We start from the raw sequence: 19,403 nt of genomic DNA, 5'->3' as shown, positions 1-19,403 counted from the left end.
GCTTTCTGCGCGCAAAGTTCCGATAAGCGAAAAGTAAGCGGACCGGATCGCTGCCCAGAGCGCTGTTACAGATATATATCTTGGTTTGAACGTTAATTTCTCAAAAACTACTGGAGCACATATATTGAGACCTAGCAAAGGCACATCGGGCTAACAGTCCCTACAATTTTGCCAAGTTTCGTGCAAATCCATTCAGCCGTTCGAGCTAAAAGTGAGTCCAACCGCCCTATGGAAAAATGAATGGAAAAAACGCGTTTTGGGACCCCCCTTTTTTCTCAGCCCCCCCTTGACGAAACTCCACCAAATTTTCAGGGGCTGCTCGGAATCAAAATGTGCCATTTTCCTGAAAATTTCAGCCGATTCCGTCCACAAACGCCAAAGTTATTAGACATAGAATTTTCAAAAGTCCCATAGAGAAAAAATTCTAACTATATATACCTACTGGCTATCGCCAGTAGGTTATATATATATATATATATATATATATATATATATATATATATATATATATATATATTTAATTTCAATATGGTTGTGATGAGTGCAGTTTTAAAAAAAAATGTGTAAATGCACTTCACTGTTCAATTCATTGGGGAAATTAGAATCCTGGTTTAATATGTACATCGTTTCCAACTGGCTTAATGCTTTGATTCGATCACACCCTCGCTAGTTCAGTGGGACTGTATCAATCACAAACAATGTCATCAGTGACCCACTGCTGTTGTGGACCTTGGCGCAGTGTCTCGCAACTGGGTAAGTATTGTCTGCTTTGGAAATGGCTTGCATTTGCTGCAATACACGTTTGTGAGCCTGCAGTACCATGTTGCCCACGTATCTTAAATTGCAGCTACACGTCAGCACATATACTGCATGATCCCTTTTGCAGTTGAAGATTCCTTTGCTCTTCACTGGTCTCTCAGTAAAAGGTTTGTGTGGTAGTCGCTGGTGTAGATACCAATAGTACACTCCCTGCATTTAGAGCACTTTTGGAAGCCCGTTCTACCTGAAAGTCAGTTTTTAGATATGGCAATTTCAGGGTTGGTTTTCACCCAGGTGTCCCTCATTGACATCACTCTGCGATATGGGACATGTGAATTTCTGGGCACCAATGCACACATTACTGGGTCAGAGCGTACATGGTGCCAGTTTCTCCTGACTAATGTTCTCGATTCATTACCCTGCTTACTGTAGGTAATTCTCCCAGCCCCTTTCTCTTGATTCTTCTTTGGGTTGGAAAGAATATGCTCCCTAGTTAATGTGTTGACTTTGTTTTGTGTTTCCCTTAGTATTTTACCATTGTACCCTCTTAGTTTGAACCTGCTAATCCTTTCATTTTGATAAAATGTTATATCAGTGTCCAAACTACAGTTAGGCTTGGCCTGGAGCATTTCTCCATATGGATATATGGATATATATATATATATATATATATATATATATTACCTACTGGCGATAGCCAGTAGGTATATATAGTTATGATTAATTCCCTATGGGATTTTTGAAAATTCTATGTCTAATAACTTTGGCGTTTGAGGACGGAATCGGCTGACATTTTCAGGAAAATGGCACATTTTGTTTCTGAGCAGCCCCTGAAAATTTGGTGGGGTTTCGTCAAGGGGGGGCTGAGAAAAAAGGGGGGTCCCAAAACGCGTTTTTCCCATTCATTTTTCCATAGGGCGGTTGGACTCACTTTTAGCTCGAACGGCTGAATGGATTTGCACGAAACTTGGCAAAATTGTAGGGACTGTTAGCCCGATGTGCCTTTGCTAGGTCTCAATATATGTGCTCCAGTAGTTTTTGAGAAATTAACGTTCAAAACAAGATATATATCTGTAACAGCGCTCCGGGCAGCAATCCGGTCCGCTTACTTTTCGCGAAACGGAACTTTGCGCGCAGAAAGCTGATTGGCTCTCCGGTGTCTGTCAACATTCTAAACAGTCCGGAGCGGCCGCCATCTTATCTCTCGGTAGGATCGAGAGAGAAGAAGAGGTGAAAAACGAAGGGGGAATTTATTGAAAGGGGGCAAGGTATACCCCTCTTGACCCCCTAGGAATGTTGTTGGGGTTATTAAAGGGTCCCGTGGGGAAAATAAAAAAAAATGATTTTTCACGGTAGAAGCGCTTCACGGGCCGCGAACTGGGCCGCAAACTGGTAGCGAAACGGGAATTCGCCATTTTGTGCTTCGTTTTAATTGTTTAGAGACAAAAATTATCGCCGCACATCGGCCACAATGCATGAATATCGCTGAAAAGTCAGCGATATTCATGCATTATCCAGCAAATGCTCTTAGCCATGTTATCCACCTTCCATTGGATAACATGGCTAAAAACTGCTCTGTGCGTGAGCTTTTTTTTTTTTTTTTTTGCTGCGTGACGTTTGTTAACGTTCGATTCGATGGAAATCAGGAAGTGTTGACCACCATTTTGTCACTGCGAGTAAATATTTTGTTATAAATGAATCCTTATTGATAAACATTGTCTGCGCCATCTTGCGTTTTTGTCCAATGCCACAATTTTGTCGTGCACGGCAGCCATTTTAGATGCCTTGACCAGGGCCACTCTCTGCACGCCGCCGATCCTCAGCATGGCTCCCCACCCTCGCAAGCATCTCCCCCACGCACTGGTCACCCCCGCTCTCTCTCTCATGCATGGGACATATACTTCCCCCCCATCTGCGCTGCTCTTCTCTGAGAATCACACCCTGTGCCCGCCCGACACCTCCCTTTCACCCTATTCACTACCGCACCCTCTGACACTCCTCTTCCTCTGTGTCCGATTGTCCAGGCCGGACCTAGGCTATCACCTAGCCCTGCGGATGTAGTTTATGGCCCCAGCTGTAGAGTATCCAGACATGCCAACCCTCCCGATTCAGGCGTGAGACTACTGATTTCAGTGCTAGTCTTTCGCTTCCCGATTCCTGCAAGGAAAAACCCGGGGGCATATTACCAACAACTAGCGGTAATTTTTGTCTCTAACTTGTTTAGAGACAAAAATTATCGCCGCACTTCGGCGAATTTTATCGCACATAAACCTTGCTATTAGCAAGGTTTATCGCAAATGCGATAAAAAACGGCCGCAATGCATGAATATCGTTGAAAAGTCAGCGACATTCATGCATTATCCAGCAAATGCTTTTAGCCATGTTATCCACTTCCCATTGGATAACATGGCTAAAACTGCTCAGGGCAGGTGTTAGGTTTTGGAGATATTCGCGCTTAGCGCGAATATCTCCAAAAGTTGGTAATAGGAGATAGCGATGGTTAGGGACTGTTTCCAGTCGCTAAAATCTTGGCACGCCCACTTTGCATGTCATTAGTGATAAATATCACTGATATGCAAAGCGGGGCCCAAGATGGTCGCTATCTCCTTTTAGCTGTCACTAACTGGTGTTAGCGACAGCTTGGTAATAGGGAGATAATTTTATCTCTTTTTTTTTTGGCTTTTAAAGCCAAAAAAGCGGAAATAAACCCCCTTGATAATATGCCCCATGATTTCTCGGGGGTTTCAGCTGACAGGGCTTGGTATTGTGTTACGTGCTAATTCTTCCAGGAAACGTCAGAGGGTCGATGCAGGGGTTCTAGAAGGGGTGATAAACCATTTAAGCCTCATGAACAAGCGCATGGTCTTTTAAAGATTTGTGAAGTACTCGGGGCGGCGGTGTGTGTGTGCGCCCTCTTTCAGGAGCGGGCGGGGGGGCACTGCCAGCAATTTGCAGGCCAGGCAGTGTTCAACACGTGCATCACCCTTTCTCTGCCTGCTATTGCGCTCCATGCTTCGGAAAGGTAAGAAAAAGAACGTGCATTTGAGTTTGAAATGTCCGATCTTGTAGCAGTACACTTGCAAAGCCCACACATGACAATAACCCGATTCAAGGCCCCATTCACCCGATTTTTTAAACATATATAGCACTCCAACAAAGTTAGATTTTAAAACTTTATTAACATTTAAATATAACGAACGCAACAAAAACTGTAAATATATTTAACCATTTTTTGAAATTAACCAGAACTATAACGATAACAACAACAACAACAATAATATAACTTTTATGCCTAAATTACGCAAACATTTAGCTAATCTGCTAAAGGGGGGAGTCGCCATTTCTTTACAATAATCAATAATGAAAAATCCACATCAATAGGGTTGCCCGTTTTCTCGATGCAGCACTATAGTGCAACATACACAGCACCTGGGGTGTCAAGAGTGAACAGGTCTTTCTTTGTTCCTTATGATGTTATCTGTGTCAACCTCTTTCGAGAATGCTGATGCGTTAGGATTTCCTTGTGTTTCTTAATAGCATTGGTGTCTGTACACTTCTTTGTCAATTCTGTCAAGATGATAACTGCTTCATAAACAGACGATATCTTTGTTTAGTCATTAGTGTTAAGTGTGTCTGAAACTACAGTGCCCTTCTGTTTTTTTTTCTTCAGACTCTACAGAGTTTTGTGTGTTGTTCTTTTGAGCGACAATTATTCCAGAGGTTTCAGGTTCACTTGTTTTGTCCTGCAGTGAGTTAACAGCTTTAGAGAGTTCATGTTTATTTGCTATGTCCTGCTGTTCGTCAACTGCTTCAAAGACGTCAGCCTCATTTGTTATGTTTCAGTAGATCCTGGACCTGCCCGGCCGCGCCCAAAATGGCGCCGGTGTAAATGGGACTCGTAACTGCTTGTTGTGTACTGGTTGCCCAACCTTGATATCACGAGATACATATGCAGTTTTGAAGCACATGGCGGAGGCTTGTCTGCTGTAGTGGGCGCCCCTTTATCGTTTCAGTCGCCATTCCGCCCGCTTTTGCTACACTGTGCCTTTTCCGCCATTCAGCTGTTTAGCGCCCGCTCTTACGGCTACAGCGTCTCGCTCACCATGTAGTTGAGTTGCTCCCACTCTTGCGGTGCAGCGATAGGCGGCTTCCACAGGACTCTTAAAATGGCGGTCGGCTCTTCGGATTTGGGCCTGGTCCAGTAAAATGGCCCTGGGACACCTTGGAACTCGGACGCTTGTCTGCCAGGGCTTGGGTTCCATTCTCGAAAGCGTCCCCTCAGCCTTGAAGATTGTACAAAAGTCTTGGGGGCCGTCGACTCCCGCAGGCTTCCGGTGGGGAGCGGCTGCCATGATTGCTTGCGGAATGGCCACGACGGAGCTACGAGATGGTGGTGCTCTCATGGTGACGCCAGCTTCAGTCTGAAACATCCAGAAACAAGGTGGGGCTTTCATCGTTTGGGAAAAAAAATGTTTTAATCCAATGAAAAGTGTTATTTTTAGGTCATATGACCTAGTCTTACATAATTAGGAAAAGAAAAGTAAAATGAACCAATGAAAAGTTTTATTAACAAGTCACATGACCTGTTATGCTTACGTTACGCGCTGCGCGGCGCGCTCTGGATCGTTTCCGGGAAGCTGCGCCTTGCGCACCGGAGCACTTCCGGGTGCGCTAACGCGTCGCGTCATATGACGCATTACGCGACAATGCAGGTCCGGAATATAGTCAAAATGTCTCCACCAACCAGCGGTCGGAATACAACCGCTTTCAGCAGTCCAAAAAGTTCGGTTAAATCTTAAGAGCGGGAGCAACTCAACTACATGGTGAGCGAGACGTTGTAGTCGCAAGAGCGGGCGGTAAACAGCTGAATGGCGGAAGAGGCACAGAGTACCAAAAGCGGGCGGAATGGCAACTAAAACGGTAAAGGGGCGCCCCACGACAGCGTGTCTTCAGGTCAAACGGATTGTGGGACAAGTTCCAGAATGGAAGATTCTTCAAAAGGGAAAAAATTCCGCCGGACCCCGGGAGCCGGCCGCCTATGCCGGGGGCGATCTCAGGCCTCACCAGGGCAACACGACTTGGGGAGGGGGCAGGAGCCAAGCGCCCCCTCTCAGTCCGCGCCATCTCACCGCCCCTCGGGGGCCTCCGTCAAGCGGTTTAGGGAGGCACCGTATCATATTGTTTTCCAATGCAGTCAGGTCCACAAATGGACCCCACTTACTTTGAATAGTGAAGCTGCAGCAGGTGCAAATAAGGTTTAAACAGTGTTACAAGAGCTGCTTAGAACTCTGAAGTATGGCTCTCAACAACCAGGACTTATGCCATTTATGTAAGGCAGTGACATGGAAGCAACTCAGGGACAAAAAGCATGAACGAACATTCACGTATGAAAATCTTATTTGGAGAAGGGGTAGAATCCAAACGCCCCCTGCCAGTTCGCGCCACTACACCGTATGTGGAAAATCTGAAGCCATCATTCTACAAACTCTCAACGCTTGTTATCAGTGCATGAGTTTCATGCTCGATCGATTAGGCTAGCCGGATCGGGCAATAAAAAGTATAAAATAGTTATGTAAATAGTTATTTAATAAAATGTTTTACTCTGTTTCTTTGCTGGTGTGTTGTGTATATTTATAATATTTGCATAGGGTTTGTCGTTATTTTGGGCGGTGTGGGTGGCGGAGTCGAGCTGTTTTGCAGCCCTCATGGTGTGGAGCTCAGTTTATTTCACTATTTTCGTATTTCTCATGAAGGGTTATTCCTAATGTTTGTATTTTACCGAGGTCAAAAAGAGATCGAATTAGTGGTCTACTGATTTTGCTCGATTACTTTTATTTTTTTACACGATTTTTCACTATCTGCAAAGACTAAACAGAGTATTGCGACTTTGTGCTTGTTTGTAAATAGAGAATGATCCAAAGAGAACCAATTGTAAAACAGTAAATACTTGGATAATAATCAAATGGAGAGACAAGCAGGTACGACGGATTACAACAGGGGTAAAGGTCTGCGTTAACTACCGTTCACTATCTGCAAAGAGAGAGTACTACTAAGAGAAAAGAGGGGAGTGGGGGGGGGGCAGCGTTCAAAGCACATCAGCGTGCATAAACACGAAAACGTTTTTACCTATCACGTACTTGACATTTGACAGCTTTTGATATTTGCTATTAAAAAACCATTGAAATTCACAGAAAAAACCATAGGTTATAGTCCATATATAGTTAGGAATTTGCATTTACAAAACCTTGAAAATTCAATGAAAAAACCATTGGTTTTAGGCCATATATAGTTAGGGATTTGCATTTAGAAAACCTTATTTTACTCGCATAAAACCATTGAAATTCCATATATAGTTATAAGCGCTAACTATATATCGCGCACCCGCAATCCACTGCTGATGATGTCACATATTACATCATTCATGACATGGTTAGTGACATCACTGATGACATCACTGATGACCTCTCAAATGACATCACTGATGACATCACTGATAACATCTCATTTGACATGACTGATCACATCACTGATGATATCATTCATGTGATAATACCATGAACCTCTTCAGACTCTAATATAACCTTAGATACAATCAGTGTAAACAGACAGTCACTCATCCATGGAGTTACTCACACACCTAGTCAGTTATGCCAAAAATCAATCACACCTCCATTTTCTCAACTATACAGTTATACACACCTTACTTATTCAAACATATACTAACACATATTTACTTTACTCTCTTATACAATCTCTGATACATGTTCACAATGATCCATACAGCCACTCACACATTCACTGGCTCTTATGCACAGTTATTTATAGATGTCAACTCTCACATGTACTGTGTTTTACATATGTACTTAATTTGACATGTAGCACTGAGATATCCATTCACTCACCAATACACTCATGCACACAGTCAACCGCCCATACAGCTGTTTCCACATGCACTTTTGAATCTATACATATAGTGAATCAACTACTCACACATCTATGTACAGAGTCACACACCTCCCAGCCACCCATACACACACACTCAGTTTCCCATACAAATACTTGGACAACCAATCAATAACCCATACAGTTACTCATATAGCTACTGATCAACATATGCAGCAGTTTGTAGAACAACAGATATAATGATGCACAAATTAAAACAGTTTAGTCACTAACCCATGCACTCAGTGAGACACATTTAATCACTCACTCAATCAGTCAGTCATGCACCTAGTAAATCCTTCATCCAGACACTTATATATCCACTCATTCTTCAATATGTAAAACATATTTTAACTTTACAGAAACATACAGTCACTGGATGTTGTAATCAGTGATGTCATCAGTGATGTCATTTGAGATGTCATCAGTGATGTCATCAGTGATGTCACTAACCATGTCATGAATGATGTAATATGTGACATCATCAGCAGTGGATTGCGGGTGCGCGATATATAGTTAGCGCTTATAACTATATATGGAATTTCAATGGTTTTATGCGAGTAAAATAAGGTTTTCTAAATGCAAATCCCTAACTATATATGGCCTAAAACCAATGGTTTTTTCATTGTATATATATATATATATATATATATATATATATATATATATATATATATATATATATATATATATATATATATATATATTCAATCTCTGAAAAAGCAAAGGATAAAGTGACATAGGTGAAAATGTTAATTAAAGCATACCATTTTAAACCAAAAAATCACTGAAATTCACCTGTTATATATAACTGGTGATTATAACTCATTCCCCCGCCATGCAGTGTTGTCACCAATGATATCAAGTGTTGTCACCAATGATATCATGTCAGAAGTTGGACTGATGGTATCAATGATGTTACTGAATGTCATGAGTGACACTCCCCACTAAACAATACCGCCTCCTATTATGAGGTTCTAGTTAGGGATGCTGCTTACCATAATTAACCAAATGCATAAAGAGCCTGTTGAAGAGGATTTCCTCTTTGAAACTGTATCCTCTGCCATTCACTCCATTCAGTAATCTGCCCATGCTGAAAGGGGTGCTCAAGCCCACTCGTGACATCTTCAAGGAACCTGTCAAGGCCTGGGTTATTACCTCACGGGTTGACCAGAAATAGAAAGCCGTCCCTTCAGATCCCATTTATTTTAAGGGCCAACTCCCACCAGATTCCTTAGTGGTTCATACTGCTCGTAAGTGAGCAAATGCTCTGGGCACCGGCGATGCACCTCTGCCGGACAAAGATAGCAAAAGGATTAATGTGGCTGATAAGCACTTTGCAGCACAGCCTGTCAACCACTTCCACATTGCCAATTCCATTGGTCTGCTCTTTAGGTAGGACCGGCACACTGGGATGAAATGGAGGAGCTCCTCCAACATCTCTCAGAGGAGCACTGTAAGGGAGAACGTGAGATGGTCACAGAAGGCAAACTGATTTCCAATACAATAATCAGGTCTGCCCTGGACTCTGTGGACATTGCTGCTCGAGGGATTAATTCCAGCATTCTCCTGGCTCTGTGTCTCCAGATTCAAGCCAGATGCTTGAGAAAATTAAGTAGGACACAGATATAGCAAAAGCCACGAGCATCCTGCAGATGCCTACCCTGCATGGATCCTTTTCGCTGCTCAGCATATCACACAGAGGCTCCAAGACCACCTCCCCAGAAGCCTCCATGTCCTTTCAACAGTAGCCTGCTCAATAAACCTGCTCAAGAGGCTACTCAGAGGTGTCTGCAGTGGAAACGGTGCCAAATGAAGAGGTAAAGGTAACTTCCCCAAAGGAGCTGTCCCAGCCGAACAATGACTTGCCACTCCTCCCCTTGACCACACAACACCTGTCAGTGGATGGCTTCAGATGTACTTCTCTGCTTGGCAACACATCACCTCAGACCAGTTAGTGTTCGACATCATTCAGCTCGGTTACTGACTGGAGCTTCTCTCCACACCGCCCAACATACCACCCCACCGACATGTCCTCACCCCAGAACACCAACGCCTGCTTCAGGAAGAGGTCCAAGTGTTCCTTCTCAAGGGGGCCATGGAGCCTGTGCCACAATATCTACAGGGCTCAGAGATTTGCTCCCTCTAATTTCTCATTCTCCAAAAGGACTGGTCCCTAAGGCTCCTTCTGGACCTCAGGCCCCTGAACGAGTACACCCTGTCAGAACATTTCCACGTGGTCACTCTTCAGAAGGTCATTCCTCTGCTACAGCAAAGCGGCTTCATGGCTGAACTCAACCTCAAAGATGCCTACTTCCAAATACCAATTGATCTGGTGCATTGGTGCTACCTCTAGTTTGTGGTAAGTGGTTAACACCACCAGTTCAAAGTGCTGTCCTTTAGGGTCACTACCACACCTCAAGTTTTTATTAAATGCCTTGCAGTAGTAGCTGCGACCCTGCGAAGACGTGGCATCAATGAATTTCAATACATGGACGTTTGGCTGATAAAGACCACAACGCAACAGTAGTGCCGTGTTCACACTCAAGCCAGAATACACCTCCTTCAAGAACTGGGCTTTAGCATCAACGCTGTAAAGTCTCTTCTTCAGCCCCTTCAAATTTGACCTAATTTGGGAGCCATACTCAATGCAGAGGTCGGAAAAGTCAATCCCAGACCAGCAAGAGTCCAGTCCTTCCATGAGATGCTCCCTCTTTTTCAGCCAAGTCAACAGGTCACAGTCTGAACAGTCAATGGCTTCCTACACATGATGGCCTCTTGTATCACCATAGTACCCCATGCAGGATTGCACATGGGCCTGTTGCAGGAATGCTTATCGCATCAGTGGTTTCAGGTGTAGGGTCATTGGGAGGAACTTGTGTTGCTCAGCTGCCTTTCGCATCGCTCACTTCAGTGGTGGAACACCAGCAACTTGTTGCAGGGGCAGCCCTTGCTAGACTCAGTTCCGTAGAGCACCATTTTTCAGTGGGTGGGGGCACCTTTACAAAATCAGACTGCCCAGGATCAGTGGGATCCCAGTCACAGGGGCATCCTAGCGTTGTTTGCTGTCCATCTAGCCCTCATGGTCTTCCTTTCCCACATATGGGCAAGGTAGTCCTTGTCTGGACGGACAACAGGACAGCCATGCATTGCATAGTTAAGCAGGGAGGTAATCCAGTTTCAACTCTCTCTGCTCGCTTACTCCATCTGGCGCTGGGTTCTCACCCACAGGACCCACTGCTTGCAGACTACCTACCAGGGTGGACAACAACATTGCCAACCTTCTCAGGAACATGTAGTAACAAATCCACAGGAGTCCTACTCCGGTACTTTCTCACTGGGGAGTTTCCAGACGTGGACCTCTTCGCCACAGCAGAAAATGCAAGATTCCCAAACTTCCCCTCCAGATACCCACAGTCCATGGTAATGCACTGTGGATGAACTGGTCAGGGATATTTGCCTACGCTTTTCCACCTCCATTCCATTTTTGGTTCAGAAGATGCATCAAACCCCTCTCACCCTCATCCTGTGGACTCCTATTTGGGCCACATAAACCTGCTTCTCCACTCTCATCAAGCGTTCTGTGGTCCTGCGCAAGAGGATCCCATGCACACCAAACCTTCTCACGCAGAACCATAGAGAAATAAGGCACCCAGAACACAAGAGCCTCAACCTTGCAATTTGGCTCTGGGAGCCTTAGAATTTTGTTACCGCACTCTCCCTCCGCAGTCTATGAACATTCTTTAGGATGCAAGCAGACCCACAACTCATGACTTTCTAAACTGCCAAATGGAACGGTATGTTTGCTGCTGCCTTTCAAATCAGATTGAACCCTTGCAGCCACAGTTCACACCCTCGTTTGTTACCTACTGCACCTCCAAAGCTGATGTAGAATTCACCTCCATTCAGCTGCACTTGGCGGCTGTGGCTGCTTATCTCCAGGATGGGCAACATCTCTTTCTTTCTTCGGGGTTCCAGTCATTAAAGCTTTTAAAGAAGGACTCAAGAGTCATTCCTTTCCGGGTGCCACTGGCCGCAGTGGGGAATCTTAATAATGCCCTCACCAGACTTATGGGTCCCCCGTTTGAGTCCCTCCAATCATGTCCCTTGCAATTTCTCTCTTGGAAAGTAGCTTTCCTAGTAGCCATCACCTCACTTAGACGTGTTAGGGAGCTCCAGGCTTTAACCTGGGAAAAACCTTTTTATCGTGTTCATAGAGGTAGAGTGGTCCTTTGCACCACCCCTAATTTTCTTCCTAAGGCGATCTTGTTCCACCTTAACCAGTCTATAGAACTCACAGGTTTTTCCCACAACCTGACTCTGTTGCAGAAATGGCTCTTCATACCTTAGATGTCAAACACGCTTTAATGTACTATGTGGACAGAGAGAAGCCCTTTAAAAAAACCTCAAACTGTTGCTTTTTCTGAACCACACAAAGGGGAAGGCCTTATCAAAATCAAGCATAGCTAGGTGGATAATGAAATGCATCTAAACCAGTTACACAAAAGTTAAGAGTTTTCCTTGCTCCTTCTAGGGCCCACTCTACCAGAAAGAAAGGGTCCTTTCTGTCCTTCCTTGGGAACCACCCAATAGCGGGCATTTGTAAAGCAGCTGCTTGGTTTACACCGCACACTTTCACTGAATACTACTGTATGTACGTATTCGCCCACCAACAAGCAAATGTTGGTCAGGCTGGACTTCGTGCCATCTAGTCTTCTGCAACATCCACAGGCCAGGAACAGCTTAGGAAAGACTGCTTTACAGTCTATGCACAGCATGTGAATCTGCAGCCACATGTGCTTTGAACAGAAAATATTACTCACCCTGAAAGCATCTGTAGTAGTATGTAGTGCTGTAGATTAAAATGTAACCCACCCTCCTCCCCAGGCGCCTCCAGTTGTTGCAGTTATCACATCTTCTTACCTCTCTTTTATGGTCTTCTTTCTCTATCCTGTGTTGTTTTGCTTCAGTTTCATCCTCGCCTGCTGTGCGGAAAAAAATCTAATAGTGAAGCTGATGACAATGCGCATTGCCAGCAAGAGGTGGAGTCACAGTACTGTGACTCCATAAGAATTCTTCAAAGAAAAACAACTTGCACACTTCCAGGCCTAACAATAGATGGCAGGAGTATGCACAGCATGTGAATCTACAGCACTACATGCCACAAACAGATGCTTACAGGGTTAGTAACATTTTCGTTGGGCTGCCATCCGAATTATATAAAATCTTGGAATCAGAAATTGTTCCCTTCCTCACGATTTTGTTCAATCAAATTCTAGTAGAAGGAGTATCCCCTCCTTCATCTTGGGACAATGCCTCATCACCCTTATTTTAAAACCTAGTAAACTTAAAGAGGCTTGCGGCTCTTACAGGCCAATTTCCATCTTGAATGTGGATTATAAAATCTTTACCACAGTTTTATCAACTAGACTGGCCTCTATCGCCTCTTCGGTTCTTCATACGGATCAAAAGGGGTTTTTGAAAGGGAGACAACTGTACGAACTAACTTACGACCTGATTGGAGCCATAGATATCGCAACAACAAATAACCTACCATTAGCAGCCCTTACGCTAGACGCAGCCAAGGCTTTCGACAGGGTTAATTGGGGATACCTGTCGGAGGCCTTGACTAAGTTTGGTGTAGGGGAAAGGTTCCGTAAGGCGATAGCTCTCCTCTATAGTAATCCATCTGCCTGTCTCCTTGTTAATGGTGACCTGTCGAGCCCTTTTTCCATCTCTAGGGGCACCCGGCAGGGGTGTCTGCTCTCTCCCTTGCTTTTTGATTTCTACATTGAGCCCTTTGCGCAACATCTAAGGGAGGAGACTGCCATTAAACCTTTTTTCTATCAAGGCTGGATGAGAAAGGTAGCATTATATGCCGATGATGTGCTTATATTAACATCTGGGGTCTCCACTGCTCTTCCGGCAATTTTGAAACTAGCTAACACATTTGGACAAATCTCGGGCTATGAGATTAATGCAGCGAAGACGGAAATGCTTATATGGAACGATGAGAATGCTATAACTGAGTTGCAAGTAGGCAATTCATTGCGATATCTAGGCTTGACGATAGTTAAGGATATTAATAAACTCGTCCAAGTAAATTTATCTTCAGTTCTTAAAGAGTGCCGTCACATCTGCCCCTTTCATTACTGGGTAGTTACCCTCATAAAAATGTCCATTCTACCCAAAATTTCTTTTTTATTTAACACTATTCCTTTATACTTTGATCATACTACCTTAACTAAATTCCAATCCAACATCTCATCCTTTATTTGGAATAATCATCTTCCACGTATTGCCTGGAAAAAATAGACTGAGACGCGACAAGGGTGGATTAGCGGCACCAGATCTAAAAATGTATGCATGGGCCTTTCAATTATCCCACTCACAAATGTTGCTGAAGGTTCCTTTAGGTTCTGGGGTAGGCCTTATGTACGCGGCCATGCTGGATGGGGAAAAAATAATCGTTCTGGTTTTCTTTTTAAGTTTGGTAACCCTAAGTTCTTTAAAAAAATTAAATTGAAGACTCTACAAGGTCTGGCTAAAACTTGGGCTGAAGTCACGAAAGTTATAAAACTAAATTATTTTTGTGAAAAAACTCTGTTGTGGGGACTGCCTGAAAATCCTACCTGGCTTGATGATACTTTAGCCATCCCTCTCAGACAGGCAGGTCTTGAAGTCTGGGGATACCTCTTCTTCGAGGGGGATTCACTTTCATGGGAACATTTGCAAGCTAAGGTCGGCCCCAATCTCTCAAGATTTAAATACCTACAGATTCATAGTTGGACTGTGGCCTATAAAACCTCTACTGCTAATAGGAACAAACCCAAACTTGGAGGGCACAGTCAATTTGTTTCTGATCTAGTAGTCTGCGAGCCAGCAAAAAAAGAAGTATCTAAATGGTATAACCTTATTTTGTTGGAATCGGATGGAGACTTTATTCTACCGGAGTCAACATAGGGCTCAGTTCTGATGGATCATAACTTACAAAATCTTTGGATAACTTCTTTTGAACTCTTGTGGAAGATTGTTAAACCATCTTGGCTTCGCAGAAACCACATCTTTACCCTCCATAGGGCATATTACTCCCCTCTTAGGTTATCTAAGTTTGTAGGAGGAGAGCTAGTGTCTTGTGCTAGATGTGGATTGACTGCTGCATCAGACACACATATGTTTTTTGAATGCCCACTATTAACTACATACTGGGAGGACATCAGAAACTATCTTACAGAATCACTGGGTAGCCCTGTTACCATAGATCTGCCTTTAGTGATATTCGGGGTATCTGAAGGTCTACAAAACCCAGCTAAGTTTCTAGTATTCTATGCTATGCTGCTCGCAAGAAGGGAGATATGCAGAAAATGGAAGGACTCTTCACCCCCTACATTTAGAGATTGGCAATCCTCAGTCTTGCAGACCTCCCGTATGGATTTGGCTAGATCCGGCAATCATAGCAAAAAGGCGTTTTGGTATCTACTTTCTTGGCTTCATTGATTCATCCTGGGTTTTTTTTTTTCCCCCGGGTCCAATGATTGATCTCCTATGGTACTTAAATATTTTGTGCCTATGGAACAGCCGCTAACCGGTTCATGCCCGGCCCCACTTGGCTGCTAAATTACCCCAAGGTTTGCAGCAAACTGGTAAATCACAGACCTCGTGCCTACTGGGATTACGGATGACAGCTGAGGGAAAAATGGCCCCTAGAAGACTCGTGTCCCTTCCAGTTTACAAGCTAAACTGAGACCGCTGTTTTTGTAAATTCCTTCTGGTACTTTGTCTATATAGTGGTTATGAGGACACAAAAAAAAAATACATTTTCGTTTTGGTATTTTGGCCCATAGGGGGAGGGCTCCTTCTGAGACCACCCCCCACACTCGGGGGCTAGATTAACCTTACCCTGCCCCCTGTGTGTTTTACGTTTTTTCCTCCTACGACACAGAGACCTCAGGTCCTTAAATGGCTGCCAAACATCATTGTAGATCTTGACAGCACCCAGTTGGATCTTATATTTTGATCTTCCAGTCCTGGGATACTCCCCTATCTCCAGATATCTACAAACCTGAACCTTAATGTGTCAAAAATTACTGAATAGATTTACACCAAATCACAAAAAGCACACTTTCTGGGTAAAGATCTAGCTTTCTGACAAATTTGGTGTAATCATGTTCAACCGTTTTGGCTGTTCAAAATGTCTATAGAAAATTGCATGAGGAAAACGGGTTTGGGAACACCCTTTTTAGCTCTGCCTGTGCTTGACAGATCATACTGAAACCTACCAGGAAGGACCTAAGTTTGCTGAATCCATTTTTTTGTGGAAAGTTTTGTGAACATTTGTCATAGGGCGCAAAAGTTATTAGCAAACCAAATGTTCTATGGTAACCTGCTATACGGGGGCTTGAGCTCGTCATCAGCCACGGTGGGCGTGTGCGGATGACGAGCTGAGCTCGTCATTATAACGCGGCTTTTAGAAAAAAGCCGTGCAGCGTAAAAATAACCGCCGCAGCGATGCGGTTAATTAATTAGCATTAGCAACTTAGCCACAACGCCACCAATGTGTTTCAACCATTACGGACTTGCTCACAGTACCTGAGTTTGTTTAACAATTGCATACTGTGCTCACATGCCTTTTAGTTTTATGCCCATAGACATTCTGGGCCTCGTAGTCTGATTAATGTTGACCTTCAGATCAATGCACGTGTTCGTGAAATGAAAGACATCCTTTGGAGATCTAATCATGCTTTAAACATAGAGGAGTCTCGGCATTAGTCCTTTTAGCACAGTGGTAATGCACTCCTCCGTTTTGAATCTTCCTGATTTCACTTTAAACGGTACATGCGTTTAATGTAACACCTTTCACCAGCAATACTCCAGTTAACAAAGAAGTTAATTTATAAGTCACCAGTCTCTCTGATTAGGCGCTCGTAATTGCCATTCATGCCATGGTGATACATGAGGCTCCCGGGCACCAACCAATTATGGCTTCTCATAGATATGAAAGGTAATTGCGCCAAGAACACACTCACCATGTTCCATGAAGCTGTTTATTTATTTATTTATTTATGCATTTAGAAACGTTTTATATAACGTGAAACGTGACCCTAGCGGGTATCCGAGCGCTTTACAGTTAATCAGAGAGCAGAGACAAATAGAACCAACAATAATGTCATAGTCTAGAAAAATGCAGGATATAGTAGCACCATAGATAAGGGAGGGTACAACACAATGTCAGGAGCAATCGGTTCAAACGAAAACAAAACACTGACAGGGTAGCAGTAGTCATAGGACTGATTAACGTATCATGAAAGGAACGAAGAGAGAAGATCCTAGAATCTATGGCAGAAATGTGTTTATAAGTAGAGGTTTAACTTCTTTATTGAAAAATGCAGTTGCTGGAATCAATCTGAAATCAGGGGCAAGGCGAGGAGATTGTTGTTGGCATTTAACCAGTTGCAGCGGTTCCCAAGACAAAGTGGAAGTCCGTGCCTATCCGGGCTGTCGCAGTCCTGCAGTGTGTAGTACACACGTGACTATATGTATCGCTTGTTTGGCACTGGACCTATTTGACTCTGAAAAAGCAATGTTCATGCCGGGCGCAACCGCTACTTAAATCCATGCAACAATGCAGTCGAAAAGTGGTGCGCGTTTTAACTGCTGTGCAGTCGTTGGGATAGGACCACTATCCCCGAACTATGTGCAGAGACAAGTGAAGTGATACTACACACAGGAAGACTGCCACCAGGGATCTCCTCATGGGAGACAATAAGCATATGTCCTGGGTTAATTTCTGTGCTTAATTTGTAAATAAATAAGTGCTGGGGCCTTCCCAATGAGGCCACCGCAGTTTGCACCACACATTGCCAGTGCCAGCGCTGCCAATAACAGAATTTACACAACTATTAACCATCACACTTCTACAAGTGTGAGATTTCTGACTCGTCAAGACCCCCACGCTTTAACAATGGTTTGGGTGGCTGGTATTAGTTGTTTTAAACATGTATTGAATTATTAAATAATTGTTTTCCTACTCATCTTCAAATGAGCAGCTGTTCCAAGTGCCAGTGCCTGCAATTACGTGCAGGTGCCGAGCACTGGAAAGCACCGGCTCAAATTAAGCACTAATTTACCTTTCAAATCTCTGCTACCTTTCAACTGATTTAGTATCCAGGAGATCGGTGTCCCAGGTCTTCGCGTGACAATTTTGGTATATTAGCATTTGTAATCACTAACAAAAGAGACAGGGAACTGAGAAGTATCTGTGCCACCCACCTCCGCCTTACTCAGAACCACATCTCTTTCAGAAAAGAACTCAAAACCTGGCTTTTCGACAAATAATGAACCCCTTCCCATAGCGCCTTGAGACCCTCTGGGGGAGTAGTGCGCTTTACAAATGGCCGAACTCGAACTTGAACTTGAATGGAAGCTTTGTTGTTGAAATAATTGAGGACAAAGCACCCATTGTCGAAATGCAAAGTGAGAGATCGAGCAAATGCCAGGAGTGTTGTAGCACTACCTTTTCAGAACACCAACACTGTGCTATATGGATTGTTAGTGCGCTCCTTTGAGATGTAAGACGAAAAATAACCTGTTTGAGTTGTGTTTTTGCTGTATAGTTTACCAATAACTGCAAATCCAGTAATTGCTTTCAGGTACAATATTAATTGGGCGGACCACAAGTTCCAGAATGCCTGTCAATGTTTAAAAGACATGAAAGCACAAACTAAAATCGCGAGCAAGACTGATATATAGACGAAAGTCATTGGTGGAATGCTGTTGATTTATCAAATACATTTCGAAACACAGCCCCCGGGAGTGCAGCGTCAACATTTTCTGTGTCTGCATTATTTTGGGGATTGTGGTCATAGCCCAAATGATTGCACCAGCAGTTAGAGCACGCTATATGATATATAATATGCCAGTGGGCTTTTATTGCAGAAAGTGAAATTGAAGATATGGGACCTATGAAGTATTAAACATATTTCACTGGTTCCTGTGGAGTGAGTTTTATCTTCATGACCACTCTGCACATCTTTACGGTTGTCTGGTTAAGCTAAATTGTATTTATGAATGGTTAAGAAAACCAGATCATCCCAATTCCAATCATTGCTATCGTTCAGCTGCATTTTGCCTAAAAAGTCTCTTCTACAGACGCAATTCATTTTTCAGCATATCAAAGGGTGTTTTTATTTTGCAATTGTACACTCTCAACACCTTAATAATGTTTTTATATTTTTATGGCCGAGCAGTGTAGTCCAACATCTCACAATATCCATTTCTCCATTTGAAAAAGAGCGCCTTTTGCAAACTGACTGCCCCAAAATAAATCTGTAATATAAAAAAAACTACTGTTACAGGATCCTGCTTTTATGTGTTGCCATTTTAGAGTTAAACACACATTTCCAAATCACTTGGTCTTTGGCCTTATGGTTTATGATGTCACCAGAACCCCTCAGTGGTATATATTGCATGTACTCGTTATTTATCCAATACATATGTAATATACATGGATATGCCTCTTATATGTGTTTGGTTTTGTCCTTCTGCAAATCGTTTACATATCTGTTTGTGATTCACTTCTTAGGTACCATTCAGAGAACATAAGTAGGACGTTTGGCGAGTTCAAATTTGGGCCCCTATTTATCAGGTTATGCTATGAGTTGGATCTGCCTGAAATTGCATTGGAACTAATCCAGGATCAGGTA

The 19,403-nt window shown here is 43.4% G+C and overlaps 1 protein-coding gene across 1 annotated transcript in view; it reads left to right on the top strand.

The window, feature by feature from the left end:
- Positions 1-19,403, top strand: part of PTCD2 (pentatricopeptide repeat domain 2) — a 193,966-nt gene that overhangs the window by 58,220 nt on the left and 116,343 nt on the right. Inside the window, exon 4 of the mRNA XM_086960801.1 lies at positions 19,283-19,400. Within this exon, the coding sequence (XP_086816927.1) occupies positions 19,283-19,400 (118 nt within the window). The remainder of the gene's footprint in view (positions 1-19,282; positions 19,401-19,403) is intronic.

Source organism: Lissotriton vulgaris, chromosome 3_1, assembly GCF_964263255.1.
Source record: "Lissotriton vulgaris chromosome 3_1, aLisVul1.2, whole genome shotgun sequence".
NCBI classification, from domain to species: domain Eukaryota; kingdom Metazoa; phylum Chordata; class Amphibia; order Caudata; family Salamandridae; genus Lissotriton; species Lissotriton vulgaris.
This window is presented reverse-complemented; position numbering and strand designations above follow the sequence as displayed.